This window comes from Eriocheir sinensis, chromosome 11 (genome assembly GCF_024679095.1).
Source record: "Eriocheir sinensis breed Jianghai 21 chromosome 11, ASM2467909v1, whole genome shotgun sequence".
Lineage (NCBI taxonomy): Eukaryota > Metazoa > Arthropoda > Malacostraca > Decapoda > Varunidae > Eriocheir > Eriocheir sinensis.
In genome coordinates, this window is record NC_066519.1 from 18,929,463 (window position 1) to 18,946,316 (window position 16,854).

Genomic DNA, 16,854 nt, shown 5'->3' on the forward strand with positions numbered 1-16,854 from the left:
GGTGTGCCAAATAGGACTCACCCAAGTAGTTCTCATACCTGGGAAACTACTGCTCTAGATTAAGAAGCATTCGTTAATTCAATTATATAGTTTGTTTCCACACCTCAGGGCTTTCTTATATTTTTCTGATCTGACCAGTTATTGAAAGAATGTGAGCAGATTGGTTTTAGGCTTCATTGGCAACAAGTGGGCTCAAAATAAAGCCTCTTTCCCTCATCGCCCAAGAGTTTTATCAGATTGACTCATGCCATTCTAAAGCTTCATATCTTCCAAGGTTATTGCTGTTCAGCTATCCAGGTCCCAAATAGACAATATAAAACTGAATGATAATAGTTTGTTACATTGAAATGTTACTCATAAGGAATAAAGACTTGATAATAGTTTGTTACATTGAAATGTTACTCATAAGGAATAAAGACTAATATTTTAATGTAAAAAAATATTATCTTTCAGTTTTATATGATGTGAGTGAATAGTTAGCATCTCCACATACCACAATTAACCTGTCCACTGCAATTGGCACAGATTTGGCTTTCACTGGTAGCCTGGTAACATATACTCCCAGGCCTTTCTCTGCCTCTGTGGTGGATATTGGAGTGTTCCATTGTGGTATTGGTATGCTGGATTTCCCCTCCCAATATGCATGACTTTACATTTTTCTTCATTGAATTGTAGCAGCCACTTTTTGTTCTACTCCTGTAGCTTGGTGATGTCTTCTTGTAAGAAGTCCTCAGTCAAGGGGTTAATATGTCAGTTATCACCATAAACCCTGCTTTCTATACTGGCTAGGTAAGGAGGATTCAGAAGATTTATGAAAGAAAACAATTTCCTATGTTAATCGTCCCTTACGTTGCAGGTTTGCCCGGAAACAGTGACGTGGGTGATCAGCCCCCACCCCCGCCGCCCCGACTGTCAACCTTCTTCACCTCCGACCCGCACCACTCATAGGGCCCACCAGCCAGCGCTTCTCTCCTAGTTATCCTCACCTTTGTACTAGATATGATAGTTGGCTGCTAAGGAGCCCATCATATACATACCTAAGCTCTTGTTTATCAAAGTTCCACAGTGTGTTTTGAGCTTTTGTATTTTAGTATGTGGCTGAAAAATACCACTTTTATTTTCTTTCATTTTTGTTCTCTTAAGAAGACTGAAAGAGTAAGGTAAAAACAGCAACACTCCGAATATGATTTGAAAAATGGATTCTGAAACGTTCCCAGTCAGTGATTGAAAAGAAATGCAGTTTGCTTCACAAGAAAATGTGTTCCTCTTGAAACGTCTCTTTATTATGACACTTGAGTTGTTTAAGAAGGCGTATTTGGCCAGCAAGGAATGCAAGTGATGTGGAAGAACTGGGGAGAAAATGTTTGTGTAAGAGTAGAGTGGACAGAAGCAGGGTTGTGGGGTCGGGGGGAAGAACTTCTGACTTCAACTCAAGACTCGTGACAACTATACAACTCTCACTCTGACTATGAACCAGATGTCAATGCAAGACACTCAACACACACACACACACACACACACACACACACACTTTAAACACCACTACAATTAAATATACATGAAACAAGCAAGTAAGTGCACATTTAAGACTGGAGTGGAGTCCTGATGCTTTTTACTGACTGATTCTGACTAAACTCCACCCAAAAGCATCTGACTCAGTAACTCTTGACTTCTAACGCCTACTCTTGACTCCACAACCCTGGGTGGAAGAGAGCTGTGAGGTTACTCTAGTGTGATACCAAGTGTGGCGCAGTGGTTAGAGCATCAACCCATGGAACTGAAGAGCCAGGGTGAGACAGTTTGAACCCCAGTGACATCAAAAAGGGCATACAATCTTAAAGCCCAAACCAAAACAGTGATCTTCATTAACGTGGGTGAAAAGCACTCAAGAAAAAGAAGAGAGTGAAGAGTTATTGACAGCGGCAGAGAGTGAAGGCAGTGTGAGGCGAGGTGTGAGAGGAGCACTGAAAAAATCCATCTTGGCTCACGCTACGTTATTCTGGTTTTATTATTTTTATTACCAGTGTCTTTAATGTGTTTTATATGATTACTTCTGTGTGAGGTGGGTTATAAGGAGCCGGTACATGTTGGGGACTCAAAATTATAAGTAGGGTGTGTTTGACAATTAGTGGACCCCATCCCTATTAATTCTCATATCAGAAAAAACACTTAGAAATTGAACTGAAGTACGAAATTAAGCTTGATTATGAAAGAGTTGAATTGCCAGGCTGCCCTTCACACATGTACTCAGTTTCCACGATGTCCATGAGGCCAGCATCACACTCTACACTCAAAGCAAGAAAAGATAAGAGGAAGGTCATGGCAGGCTAACGTGTGTGTGTGTGCGCGCGTGCATAGTGATTACACGATTTCACCACCAATTGCTACCTGAAATCTGGAAGCCTGGAAGTTATGAAGAAATTACGATTAAATACTTGAGATGAGTATTAATTGGGATGGTGTGTAGAAATTGGCAAACACCCTAAATGTGAGAGGAAGACAGGTTCGACTCTGGCTGAAGAGAAGAAGGGCAAAGGAAAAGGAAGAAAACAGACGGTCACTCATTTCACTCACACAAAGGCTAAAAGAGCATTTGTTTTACCTGGGAACTTCAGTGTAACATGTGAATGCATTCCGGTTTTATAAAAAGGTGAATACGTATCATGAAAATTCTCACTTGTGCATCGTTGTCAACTAGTTTGTGAGGCAGCGCTAATTTAAAAGTGTCATGGGGTCGTTTGTGTTTGTTTGTCATGGCCGAGGACAGCGCAGGACTTCACGGATGTAGATAATCGAGACGTTCCTTGGTTGGCATTAAATCCTTTTAGTTTGCTCGTCATAGACTGTGTAGAGATTTTTTAAAGTTTTTAGTATTCTTGGAGGCATTTGGAGCAGAAGAGGCTGTCTGTGCGGAGACGACTATGTTGCATTTATAGAACGGTCTGTACAGCTTTATTTCCCCTTACCGTGTGGGGCTGGAGGGAACTAGTGATGTGCGGGGTAGGACGTGGGAAAAGTCTAATGCAGAAAATGTTAGGCTGGTACTAATATTTGACTGGCAGGTATAGTTTTCTATTTTTCAAACTTCTCTTTACTCATCCTGAAATACACACTGATAAAAAAAATCTTTCTTAATGGAGCTGTGGTACGGAAATTTCTTTGAATTATTTTAGTGTGATTGTACTTGATAGTTCAGTAGTGGAAGTCCAACAGCCAGTTCATTGCTTGTATCTGTGCAGCGTCTGGATATGTGAACAGCATCATGCGGTACCAACCATCTGAGGTGAAGTGCATTATGATTTCCTTACCATAGTCTAGTACTTCTAGCTGCTGCTATGCTCGTTTACAAGTAGACTAGGTTGTATGCTGTTGCTCAAAGTATTTCCAACTTCATTAGGCTCGTTTCTGATTCAATGTGTTTTTTTCGTTCACTGAGGAAGACCTTTTTTCTTGCAGGAGCTTCACTTAATATTACATTTGCCATTTTCGTTCTTATCAAGGCATGTTTTTAAGAGAGTATATTTTGTATTGAAGGCATACACACCTTAATCATTTCCAGAGAAAAGAAAAGCATCAGAGGTAGACATAATTTTTCCATACACCAATATTTTGAGGCTTAAATATAAATAACTATGTAGTCCAAGCTGAAAGTGCCTAGTGTATTGAGCATTCCAACGAGCTGTAGCACGTGAACTACTAGGGTGTTGTTCTGTTACTGTATCCACACACTCACACACAGACACACACTTACATGCACGAACCGTCAAGGCAAGTGTCTCGCAGACAAAGTCACAAAGTGTGCAGCTTTTTGTTCATATTTATTGGATGTTTGCTATAATTTCTTGTATACAACTTCATGTTCTATCACAGTTTCATGCAAACTTTGGATGTATAAAGATTTTCCATATTCCACATTACTCAGTAAGTTCTGTCTTGAGGGGCAGAGTAATGTGACTTGGCTTGCATGATGATGTGGTCATTTACTACACTTTCTTGTCTTCTATTAGACTGGGTCACGTTTCATAATTGCAATTCTTGCTTTTAAAGCTATGCCTGATTTGTGATAATATTAAATAAGAGAATATGTTAACTCATTAGACTATTCAGGTGGGAGGTAGGTGAGTGATGCAGTTTCCCTTTGAGAAACTCTTACTATACATCATCTAGTCAGGGCAAATGGCAGTGGGAGGCTAAGGCTGGGTCCACAAGCATTTTTAGGGACTACTGGTGCTCAGCCATCATCATCTCTGATTTTTCAGCAACTACCTGCTCCAAGCTTGCACACTCAGTATTACATGGGTCTGGAGCACTGACCGGCCAAGACCACTGCTGACCAGGGCTTGTGCTTCTGTTGATACTTGTGAATGTTTTCACTGCTTGGATGAAGGAGTCCAAGACCAAATGTTTGATAACTGAGGTAGCAATGGAGACAAGAGATTATATCTGTGATGTATTTGGGGGCAGACTACCGGCAAGGAGGACTGACGGCCCAAGTCTTGTTTGTGCATGGGGCAGTTCATTCAAAAGTTTAGCAAAAAATCCAAAAAAATTATTACTCTAGGATACCAGTACTTTGTAAAAAATTTCTAGAAAACATGGGCTACACTGTGCTACTCTTGTCTTTTAACACTTATGAGTAAGACATTCATTCCAAGTACAGTGTGGCCTCCAGTTTTGGAAAAGGGACGCAGTAGTTGGCAGGTCCCACACGCACAAGCCAAGCCTGGGTTGCCCCCATCAAGCTAACAATTCCATGCTGTGTAAAGATTCCTATTTCATCTTGTTACAAAAGACAGCGAAATAGTTTGTAGCAAGATTGTGTACATATTTATATATTTGTTAACAATAAGTCCTATAACATCAAATTAGTCAGAGAAAGAATGCTGTTTCATTGTCCCTTGCTTAATATAAGTTTGTGTGTGTGTGTTTGTAATATCTCAACTTTTCAAAAAAGTTACTGTCTGGGGTAATGTTTGCTGCCTTTGTTCAACAGCCACCGAATTAAACATACGTGATGATTCACTTTTAAGGAACCTTTAATCAAATGTTAGAAACATGAGAACTTTCTACTGTTAGTTATATTTATTAGCTAACCAACTATATAAGTTACATTATAAAATACTTATTGTAACCTTTGAAATCTCAAAGGACTCTTATAGTGGCTAAAATGCAATGACAAATACATCAGTGGCTGAGTATCCCTTACCTGCAAGCCTCTGTAGGTGGGTGGTGGCAAGGCTTTGGTAACAACCGGCAGAGCCATCATGGTGACCTCCACTGTCACTTTCAACAGCTGACACACCATGGTTCAGTAAGTGGGCTTGGCCACAGACTGACACAATGGCTGTGAATACTCGAAGTATACATCTTGAGATTCACAGATAAGGTTCACTTAACCACAAAATTCATTGACTTAACCCAAGCTAACAAGGGCCATGGCATGTGTGAAGGTTTGTGTTGATTGGTTTACGGTTCCTGTCGGCTGAGGTACTCCTAGGAGGTGGAATAAGCCATGATGGTAATTTTTCAAGACTTGGACCAACACAATGTCTTCAACACTTCCTTGGGACACCCATTTGGGCAGCTGCTGGTTTTCAGCAGAAAACTTTGTGCACCTACAACAATTTGATGAGCACAATTTTCCTCATTCAAGGCTTGGATATTTTAGATGTAGCACCCTAACACTGGCAAACAATTATGTATTTCATACATCTGGATTGCATACTATTATACAAACATTTCTGCCACAGTGTTCCACATGGTCAAGTGGTGTCTAACGCTCCACCGGGTGGAGTGAACTGTTACTGTTTGTGGTGAAGTGAACTGCTGGAGCAACACCTTGTGTGGTGGTCACCGGGAGCAACAGGAATGAACTGTGAAGTGGCACCTTAAAGAGAATTTGGCAACTTTGTTGATTTGATCATATGATTTTTAAGTACTTAAAAGTATTTGGTGAGGAACTGGTGTAAAAATAAATAAATAAAGTTGTACTTTGTGGTCAGATCATCCACCGCAGCAAGGCACGTCACCTGGAGCTTCAGATACTTTGGAATGCAAGGAAGAGGCAGCAGACGGCGCTGCCAACAACAACAACTCTTGGCATCAAGGACACAGGACACTGACGAGCCAAAGCTCCCTCAAGGAACTCACCAATCACTTGACCTTCCCCAACAAACACATGCACTCAATGAGCCCTGCTTCAACCCTACACTCACACATAACTAATCAACCCAGTGGGGAAAAAAAAAAAAAAAAAAAAAAAGGCCAACAAACTCTAACCAATTACATGCATTTAATTTTATGGTCTTTGTAAATTAAATATACCTCAAAATTGGCAGGAAGATTATGATGACCTCTACAGAAATTTAGTAAATGGAGAGCAATAACCTGCAGACCCAGAGGACCAAGATTTACCTAACCACCAGAAAATTACCAACAAACTATCACCAAAAACTGACCCATTCAAACCATCAGAGGCAAAACTACATTATATACAGACCTCGCGACTCACAGCAAAATGACAACCTACACAAACTGAATAAATTGAGACGACTATAGCCTGGAGACCAAGAGGACGACCAGGTGACGGACTCTGCCTGTCTCTCCTCTCTGTAAACATCTCAATCTTTGGTCTTGTGTTGTTTCTTTGCCAACAAAACTTAGAACTCACACAGAAATTATGAACTCCGCATAAATAAATCACTACAATCCTAACCCAGATACCAAGGACCCAGTAAGTGCTTTGCTCCCCTGACCTTACCATGGGCACCTCAGTCTTGGTTCTTGCAGCCCATGTGAAGTCGGGGGAAGGTCTTACTTGGCTGGGGACGAAGAACAACTCTGCCTTGCCATAGCCACCTCAGTCCTTGTTCTTGCGACCCATGTGGAGCTGAGGGAAGGAGGTCTTGCTCTGCTGGGGGTTGAGACGGGAGGCCAGGTTCATGAAGGGCTCCAGCAGCAGGTTCCTGTCGACCGTGTTCACATGCCACAGCCTGAGCCTCTCCGCTGCCGCCCATCGCACAGCTGTTCCTTCATCCACAGCGCCACTGCTGCCTGCCAGGTCACTCTTGTTGCCCAGAATGATGATGGGGACCTGGGGGTTTGTATCTGGTGTAAGCGGGCTATTCTTAGAGGTGCACGTGCTATGTAAAGATGAGATGAAGAGAGTAATGAACATGTGTGAGTTTTGGTATGGGTGTAAAGAGGAGCTTGAGCCTTGAGGTGTGTAAGATTGAAATGGTGCTTGAATGGGTGAATGAGATGGTTTGGATGTGTGATAAGAAAGAAGGAAGATGACTTTGTGAGGAGTAAAGTAATGAAGATGTGTGAGTTTTGGTGTGGGTGTTCAGTGAGGGAGTGGACTGTGGAGTGCATGAATAGGTGAACTGTGTAGCGAGATGATCCGGATAGGTGATGAGCATGAAGGAAGAAGACTTTGTGAATAGTAATGAAAATGTGTGAGTTTTGGAATGGGTGTTCAGTGAGGGAGTGGACTATAGAGTGTTTGAATGGGTGAACTGGTGAGATGATTTGGACACCCAATCAGCATGAATGAATATGACTTTGAAAAGAGTGTATGAGCGCAAGATTACGGGAGATAGAATCCAGGAAAAAATAACTGTTGTCACACCTACAAAGGGTAAATGTAATGAAATGTTATGATGGTACTCTAGTAGTGAGGATGTGGCTCAAGCAGTGAAGATGGAACCAGGGAGAGAAAGGAAGGAATGGAGGAAAAAAATTAGACTTTCTAGGGTGAGAGAAAGGAAGGAATAGAGGAAAAAATTAGACTTTCTAGGATGAGAGAAAGGAAGGAATAGAGGAAAAATTAGACTTACTAGGATGAGAAAGAAAGGAATAGAGGAAAAATTAGACTTTCTAGGATGAGATATAAGAATAATTTGTCATTCTAGGGAGGAACACACAAAAAATGCTTTATGTACAAAAAAAAAAATGAGGCTTTTGAGGAAGATAGTCATATATTTCTAAGAAGACAAAGAAAAAGAGCAAGAATCAAAAAAAAGTCTCACATCTTTTTCTCCTTTAGGCTTTCTAGGATGAGATGCGAGAATGGGAAACACAATAAAATATGCCTCGGAAACAAACAAATGAAGACGTTGAGAAAGATGCAGAAAAATAGTGAGGGAGTGAACTGTGGAGTGCATGAATGGGTGAACTGGTGAGATGATTTGGATGTATGAAGAGCGTGAATGAAGATGGCTGAGAAGAATATATGAGAGCAAGATTAGGGACAAGACCAAGAGAAGAGAGAAACAAGGAAAACCCTCACATCTTTCTTCTCCTTGTGGCGGTCGATGTCCTTCTTGATGTCCTGGAGGAGCTGGAAGGAGAGGCTGTCGGCCACGCTGTACACCAACACGTAACCGTCGGCCAGCGCGTGGTAGTGCTGTGGTAGTGTGCGGTTCTGTGCATCCAGCCCCGCCGTGTCATAGAATCTCAACTTCTCTCTCGTGCCACGCTCCGTTTCCACGATGCCCACATAGGTGTCCTCCACGGTGGGGATGTACTGCTGTCGGGGGGAGAGGCAGGTCAGGGTTCTGTTGGTGTGTTGGATGATAGTGATCTTAAGGTCCCTGAATTTAGACTTGAACTCATAATAGCACTTCCAGAAAAGGGTACAAGTTGGGTGAATTCAGGTTAAGTAAGAAGTTAGACAGGAACAGTTTTTTTTTTTTTTTTTTTTTAGTATAGTGCAGATATGAAATTAGTGATAAGGATTGGTTCTATTAATGCACCAATATTTTGTTCCCTACTTAACCAACTGCTCTTCTCTGTTATGGAAATATGAAAAAGTTGCAAACAGAAGTTGGACTGGAAAACGGCAGACAGTCCATTATATATCAAGAATTATTATAAAGAAGTCCTTAAACACAAGCTGACAAGGGTAGTGGTACAGCTTCAAGTCCTCACCTTCTCTGCAGTGGAGTTGGCATAGATGGCCTTCTCGAGGATGGAGGTCTTGCCACTCTGCCTGGCCCCCGCCACCACCACTCGGCTGGTTCGCCCCATCACATGTCTCTGAGGATGGGACCAAACACTTACCACAACGCCACACATGTTATAAAGACCACATCGGCATACGTGTTTATATATGAGGTACATCCATAAATCTGTATGCATGTATTCAATTAGTACTTGTTTCAGATAAAAAATAAATAAATAAATAAATAAATAAATAAAAAAAAAAAAAAAATAATAATAATAAAAAAGATGGAGTTCATGTAGAAAGCTTTAGTGTAAGAGCTTTTATTTGATAGTGCTTTAATGTACTAGAGGTAAGAAGCATCAATGTAATCTGTCTTGAAGCTTTAATATAATATAACAAAAAACTCCAGCCTTCTTTATTTTTTCAATTCTAAAATCTCAAGGTAAATTTTTGGGAATCACTTTCTTCCTGACGTAAGTTCTAATTAATATGCTAAGTACAGATTAGTGGACATTCCCTATTTTCATGTATCATCCTCAATAATCTTATATACCTTCCCACACAAATAAAACATTAAAAACCCCTACAAGAAAAACAATAATAGCTCATGGTAGGTAGAGAGCCACAGGTCTTCATGCAAACTGTAGCTGCAATGACGAAAGCCTTGGACTGCCTAAAAACTATGGATCTGCTTCTCATACGTCAGCCAGACAGGATAGGCACATGCTGCAGAGTAATGAATGGCTGAGAGTAATGCATCGACACAAGGACATGAGTGAAGTATGTCTGCTGGACTGTCAGTGACCCGCAGCTGTTCTTTGGAGAGGAGGCTTTTGTGTAGCTCCTTCAGGTTCTTCTACCACTGCATTTGACTCTTATGAAAGGTGAGAGGAACCTGCACATGCCATATATACTCTTATAAAAGTTGAGGATGATAAAACAAGATGACACCCTCCCCGGACACTTACGTCATGATTCATACTGTAACAGGTGACCCCCAACATTCACGGAGGTTAAGTGACACAGATTACAGTGAATGTTATTGGACTTCCATGTATAACTGACGCCCCCCCCCCAAATGCTTCTTGCAATAACCCCTGCAAGGTACTAAAATCCAACACCTCAAAACAGCCTAATCCATTACAAACACAGCCTATGCAACACAAAATAACAGCATGAGTCTGTAATGGGTGAGGCTGTACAAGGGGGTGCTGTGGGGAGCAGCTGATGACAAGATTATGTTTGACGTTGTGTAGGGAAACAACTGATATAGCAACTTACAAAAGGAACTCACTAATGGGTAAGGCTGTAAGAGAAGGTGAGGCTGGGAGTGGCTGGTGACAAGATTATGTTTGACGTTGTGTAGGGAAACAACCGATACAGCAACTTACAAAAGGAACTCACTAATGGGTAAGGCTGTAAGAGGTGAGGCAGGGAGTGGCTGGTGACAAGATTAACCTTGCTGTTGTGCAGAAAAACAACCAATGCAATGACTGACTGAATTTGTGAGGTCAGTGGCATTGAATTTACTACTGTGAAACCTTTTACTTCTATGGAAAATCAGCGAGTTTGCAAATCCGTGAATGAGGGGGGTCACTCATAATACGATACCAATAACATGGAGGTGGAATAGTCAAAACACATGCGCCATAGCTTCAGATACAACCGTGGATAAGTACGTATAGATAATGTAAAAAACAGCAACTTACTCGGACACAGACGTAAGATCATTCAAAGCATCGACTACATAAAATAACTGCCCCCCCCCCCCTCCCTGTGACCCCCACCCCAAGAGCCACAGGGGGAGAGGGGGAATGGGACAATCAACACTTCTGCTTGGCATGGGGATAAGAAAGCATATGAGCAATCAGATAAAAAAACAGCAGGAGCGGCAGCCTCGGTAATTTCAGCAGGACCTTGGAACAGTAACAGAACACGCAAAATGATGAATACAAGGTAAAAGAAATGATAATAATAAAGAAGGAATATCTGATACGTAAAGCCCCAACCCCCCAACTCTGCCTGCCATTCACGAGTCCTTTGGCAACAAGAAGCTGTGAGTGAGTCTTCAAAGAGATCAGTGTTTTATCTCGTTGCCTGAAATCTTGAAATCTCTGAGCACAGGACACTTGGTAAATTGCAGGTGTGTGTGGGTGATGTGGGGAAGGGACAGGAGGAGGAGGAGGAAGAGGAGAATGAGGAGGCCAAGGAGGGAAGACAGGGAAAGGAAAAAGGTAGAAAAAACAAATTAGAACACAAAATGGAAGCGGCAGAGCAGAGGGACATGGAGGAGGAGAACAAGGAGGAAGAGGAGATTGAGGAGGCCAAGGAGGGAAGACAGGGAAAGGAAAAAGGTAGAAAAAACAAATTAAAACACAAAATGGAGGAGGCAGAGCAGAGGGACAAGGAGGAAGAGAACAAGGAGGAAGAGGGAAGGCAGACAGAGGATAAAGGAGAGGAAAACTAACACAACAGAACAATACTAATCTGGACCTTCAGGGACGAGGGACAACCATTTAACATCACACAAATAAAAGGTGGAGGAGGAGGTGAAGGACAAGGAGGAGGAGGTGAAGGAGGAGGAAGGCACACAGAAAAAGGAGAGGAAAACACACACAAAAGAACAAAACTAATCTGGACCAGCTGGGACGAGGAACAACCATTTAACATCACCCAAAATAAAGGAGGTGTAGAAGGACAACAAGGAGGAAGAGGAAAGACAAACACAAAATTAATTGGACCTTCAGGGATGAGGAACAGGAGGATTTAACAAGAGTGCAAAATGTAATGGAGAAGGAGGAGGAGGAGGAGGCAGACAGGCAGACACAGGCACAGGAGAAAAGAAGGAAAACAAACAAAACCATACGAAACTTTACCCCGAACTTTCATGGACGAGGGACAGAAGCGTTTAAAGAGGGCACGAAATCTAATGGAGAAGGAGGAGGAGGCAGACAGACACAAGAATAAGGAAGGAAAACAAACAAAATCATATGAAACTTTACTCCGAACCTTCAGGGACGAGGGACAGAAGCATTCAATGAGAGCACAAAATCTAATGGAGAAGGAGGAGGAGGAGGAGGAGGCAGAACCATAGAATAGGAGTGTAATATATATATCGTCATATGTGTATGAATATATGACTGTACACGATATATATATTACAGGAGAGTGTAGTCAACTTCATCACCGCTGCCACATTGTTACCAAAAGAGCCGTGTGAAACTGAAATTGATACTGATACACTAATGCTTTTTTGTGCTTTAGGTAGATACTTTAAGAACCTGATGATAAGAGCACAAAAAACACTATCGTATCCACATCAATCTGAGTTTTCCGCAGCTTTTTTGCTAACAACATCATGCCTATTCTATGGCTTTGGAAGGCAGCAGAGGAAGCAGACAAGAAAAGAGGAAAAATAAGCCCCCAAAAAAGAAAGGAAAACAAACACAATGATGGATAATTTGGGAAACAGAAGCATCAACCAGGGAACAAAATCCGCAGACAAACAAGCACCAGACAGCGATTGTGAGAGAAAGGGAAATAAAAGGGAGACAGGGTGAGGCGAGGGTGAAGGGGGGCGTACCTGGCCCACCACAGCACCCACGAGGCCACCATCAAGCATCCCCCGCCAGCTCCCCAGCACCCCACAGTCCACGCAGTGCTCCCGAGTCCGCCACGCCTCTTTCACTTGTTTATCCTCACGTGGTTTCCTAAACATCCCCCAGCAAGTGGCCCTCTCTCGGCTACACTGAAGGGGGAAGACACACGTTCGCTCCCCGACAATACACTAAATAGCTATAGGGGCCGGGGAGGGCAAGGGGGCGGGGCGTCACAAGGGGGGTGTCCAAGCTCAGTTCTGAAATAGAGTCTAGTAATATGTGGGTTCCTCTGGTAGGTATGTGGGAGGTGTTTTTAGGGTTTGTCCGCCTATTTGTACGCATGGCCATTCCAGTTTGTACTCGTGTTGGGAGAAATGCCGCTTGGGAAAATTGAGTTGAGATGTGAAGGTAGCATAAAGAAATATATATATATATATATATATATATATATATATATATATATATATATATATATATATATATATATATATATATATATATATATATATATATATATATATATATATATATATATATATATATATATATATATATATATCCTTTTTATTATAGTTTATTTTTGTCCCTCTCCTTAATCTTTTTTGTGTGTAAGCTTATTTTTAATGCACAAGCTTATTTTCTACACCTTATCTTATTTTTTCATGCCTGAGCTTACTAATTCTTTAATGTAGTTTATTTATTCAATGCCTAAGCTTATTCATTTTTATACCAGGGCATATCATTTATGCCGATGCTTAATTTTTTATGCTACAGCTTATTTTTTGTCTCAGCTTAATTTTTCAAGCTACCTTTTTTTCCAAGTACGAGAACTTGGAATGGTGCGTACGTGACACTGAACAGGCAGAACTTGTGTGTTGGTTAAGGTGATTCAAACATTGATGACAGGATGAAAACTGCTCTTGGGTTACAGTAAAGGTGTGATCCCCATTGTGGATACACCCATCCTAGCAACACTCACAATACAAAAAAAAGTAAACAAAAGTAAAATAAAGTAAACAAACAGAGAAATGCAAATTATGGTGTTGCATTAAAAAAGATATAAAACAAATGAACTCTTTCCCCATTTCATAAACATCTTTCCTAGTAAATACTGAGTGCAAAAATATGTAAACAGAATAAAAAAAAAAAATAGAGAAATGCAAATTAAGGTGATATACAAAAAATAAATGAGGTGTAAAACAAATGGACCCTGTTTTTTATAGTAAAGGAAACAGCTCAGAGGAAAAAAAAAAAAAAAAAAAAAAAAAAAATCCCACTAATTTGCTGCTCCTGTATAGCAAGCAGAAGGAGTGGATGGAAGAGAGGGCAGTTTCAGATAGAGAGGGGTCTTGATCATGGAGGTAGAATTGGTGGAGTCGACACGGCCCGCTAATCCCATGCATTGAGGTGAAGCCGACAAACTGTCAAATTTACGGCCAAAAAATGGGGGTGGGCAAGCCTGGCCGAGCCCATTAAGAGGGAGCCTGACCTGACAACACCTGACACCTGGCCGTAAAAATGACAGCTCAAGCGGACTGACTTAATTGGGCTGATGTCGACTCCAACAATTCTACCTCCATGGTCTTGATACTCCCCTCTTTACCAGGCAACACTGGTAAAGAAAAAGAGAAGAGGAAAAGGTAAAAAGAGATTCCTGAAATAGAAGTTATAGAAAAACCAACACCCATACATGAGATACTAAAACATCTTCAATAAGTATTCCATTAATGTTCCCAAGTTGTCCAGGTAGGCTTGACAAAGGAAGGAAAGTGGAAAAGGCTGAAAATTAACAGATAATGAAAAACACCGTCTACGAAAAAACAGCACAACTTCCATAATATTTCCTCCATGTTCCCACCGAAGCTAACCAGGAGAGATTGGCAGAGGAGAAAAGAAGAAGCTAAAGGCTGAAAAAGATAATTGAAGATGAAACTAAGAAAACCAACACCAAATATGAGAAGCTAAAACACAACTTCCATTAATGGCAGACAAAACTAAAACCAAGACTGGCACAACATGTCTACTATTTCCACACTCATATTGACACAGAGAAACAGTTGATGAGAAAAATATAAAGATTAAGTTCAAGTAATTATATACACATTAGCCTATATAATTCAAGACAGACAGCACTGCAACACTTCTGGCTGTAATATTCAGTGGGATCAATTATAGAGTCCCAGGTTAAAAATGATAAACCCGGGGCACTACAAAATCGCAGGTGACAAACAAACAAGCTAATAAAAACAAAGAAAAATTAACCCGGTAGCAGCAGGGATCATGCTTCTCAATGGTCCCTCTAAGTGAGAAAAATGAGAAAAAATCATCACTTACACAAACCATTTCATAAAGTATATCAAAGCATTTGTGATCAGTTTATGTATCATCTATTTTGGGAGGTTTAAATCATGGCACAAATTTGGCCCGTCGCTGCTACACGGTAAAGCCACAAATTTGGCCCGTCGCTGTAAATCTGTGTTGTTTCTCTATTAATGCTATGGAGTGTATCTTACTGTAGCTAAAATCATAACTTACTGTCGATCGGTTAATTACTGAAATTTCAGGCTATTTACCGAGCAGTGTGCTGTTTATGTCTTGATCATCCTATCATTCTTCTATGGCGATGGATTAGGTTAGATTGGTTTGTAAATTTTCTGTATGATTAAGCTGTGACAGGTTACTATCACTACCAATTTTGCCAAGCTGCTCAGTAAGTAACAACACAGCAGAAATTATTTGTTTGTGATGAAAACAGCTATCAATAGTGACGATTAGCATATAAATACAATCAGAAAAAATGTCAACCATCGAAATGAGTTGGGTGTGATTCTGGAGAAACACACATTAGTTCCCCGCCCCCCCTCATACATACCCATATTAATTAAGGCATACAAGTGAACATGTTGATTTAGAGTCCCCAGGTGAACATTCATTAACATCCCAAAATAGATTAGTTCTCAGGTAAGCAGAGTAAGTACCCAGGTAAGCACATTAATCAAGATCTCTACCAGGTATGTGAACACAATAGCATCCCAAAGTAAGCACAGTAATAAAAAACCCAGGTGAACACTTAATGAAGGCCCCAGGTGCGTACATTGACACCCGAAGGTAAAAACATTAATTACGGCCCCCAGGTGAACAATTATTAAACCCCCAGGTGAGCAAATTAGCATCCCCAGGTGAACACATTAATCAAAACCCCAGGTAAACACATTAATCAAGGCCCCAGGTGCGTACATTGACACCCGGAGGTAATAACATTAATTACGGCCCCCTGGTGAACACTTTAACCCCCAGGTGTACAAATTAGCATCCCCCAGGTGAGAACAGTTATCAAAACCCCAGGTAATCACATTAAATAAGGCCCCAGGTGCTTACATTGACACCCGGAGGTAATAACATTAATTACGGCCCCCAGGTGAACAAATTAGCATCCCCAGGTGAACACATTAATCAAAACCCCAGGTAAACACATTAATCAAGGCCCCAGGTGCGTACATTGACACCCGGAGGTAATAACATTAATTACGGCCCCCTGGTGAACACTTTAACCCCTAGGTGTACAAATTAGCATTCCCCAAGTGTGAACAGTTATCAAAACCCCAGGTAACCACATTAAATAAGACCCCAGGTGCTTACATTGACACCCCGAGGTAAAAACATAATTAATACCCCGAGGTGAACTCACACTGGGGGCGGCGTAGAAACTGACAGCCCCCGACCCCCCGGCCCTATTACACCCCCTTGTCTCTCCCCCAGGACGCTTATTCTCCCCTTTTCTTCTTATTTCTTCCTATATAATGCACTGCCTCGTCCCTTACCATAAAAAGCGGCTCGGGAGGAGAAAGCTGAAACACGTCACATCCTTTCCCTATCACCACCTCGTCTGTACTGTACTCGCGAGGACATTTTGAGGGGGCACTTAACTAAAATTTATGGGATGTTATTTAAGTGAATTTTAGGGTATTTTGAAGGGTTGCCTGTCTTCTTTTGGGTTGTTTGGTAAGTATTTGTGTTTCCTTTTAGTTATTAGTGTTGAATATATGTAATTGTTTGTCTTTCTCTTAGTATTTGATGTCAAGTGAAATCTACCTTTGTGATGCTTAGGGTACACTTAACTAAAAGGCGTAAGCTGTTATTTGTCAGTGTTAGGGTCTTTTGAAGGGTTTAGTGTCTCATTTTGGGTTGTTTGATATGTATTTGTGTTTGTTTTTGTAATTAGGTAGTTGTAAAAATTGTAGTTATTTTTCTTTTTGTTATTAGGTAGCATGAAGGAAACGTTTAGGGTACACTTAGCTAAAATTCATG

At 41.1% G+C, this 16,854-nt stretch overlaps 2 protein-coding genes across 7 annotated transcripts in view; one reads left to right on the plus strand and one right to left on the minus strand.

Annotated features, from left to right (window-relative positions):
• Nucleotides 1-1,531, plus strand: part of LOC126997008 (son of sevenless homolog 2-like) — a 67,707-nt gene extending 66,176 nt beyond the window's left edge. For both annotated transcript variants that reach the window (XM_050858040.1, XM_050858041.1), the window contains exon 27: nt 857-1,531. In XM_050858040.1, the coding sequence (XP_050713997.1) occupies nt 857-948 (92 nt within the window). In that variant the 3' untranslated portion in view covers nt 949-1,531. The remainder of the gene's footprint in view (nt 1-856) is intronic.
• Nucleotides 1,532-5,063: 3,532 nt separating this feature from the next.
• On the minus strand, nt 5,064-16,455 carry LOC126997009 (NF-kappa-B inhibitor-interacting Ras-like protein 2). Of its 5 annotated transcripts, none has more exons than XM_050858047.1 (4): nt 16,368-16,455; nt 8,932-9,039; nt 8,291-8,530; nt 5,064-7,093 (listed from the first exon to the last, which is right to left on the minus strand). In XM_050858047.1, the coding sequence occupies exons 1-4, from the start codon at nt 16,368-16,370 to the stop codon at nt 6,860-6,862; spliced, it is 585 nt and encodes a 194-aa protein (XP_050714004.1). In that variant the 5' UTR covers nt 16,371-16,455; the 3' UTR covers nt 5,064-6,859. The 5 variants fall into 5 exon arrangements, with proteins under 5 accessions (XP_050714004.1, XP_050714003.1, XP_050714001.1 ...); XM_050858046.1 differs by lacking the exon at nt 16,368-16,455 and adding an exon at nt 16,186-16,281 and having other exon boundaries at nt 8,291-8,527; XM_050858044.1 differs by lacking the exon at nt 16,368-16,455 and adding an exon at nt 16,186-16,281.
• Nucleotides 16,456-16,854: the final 399 nt, after the last annotated feature.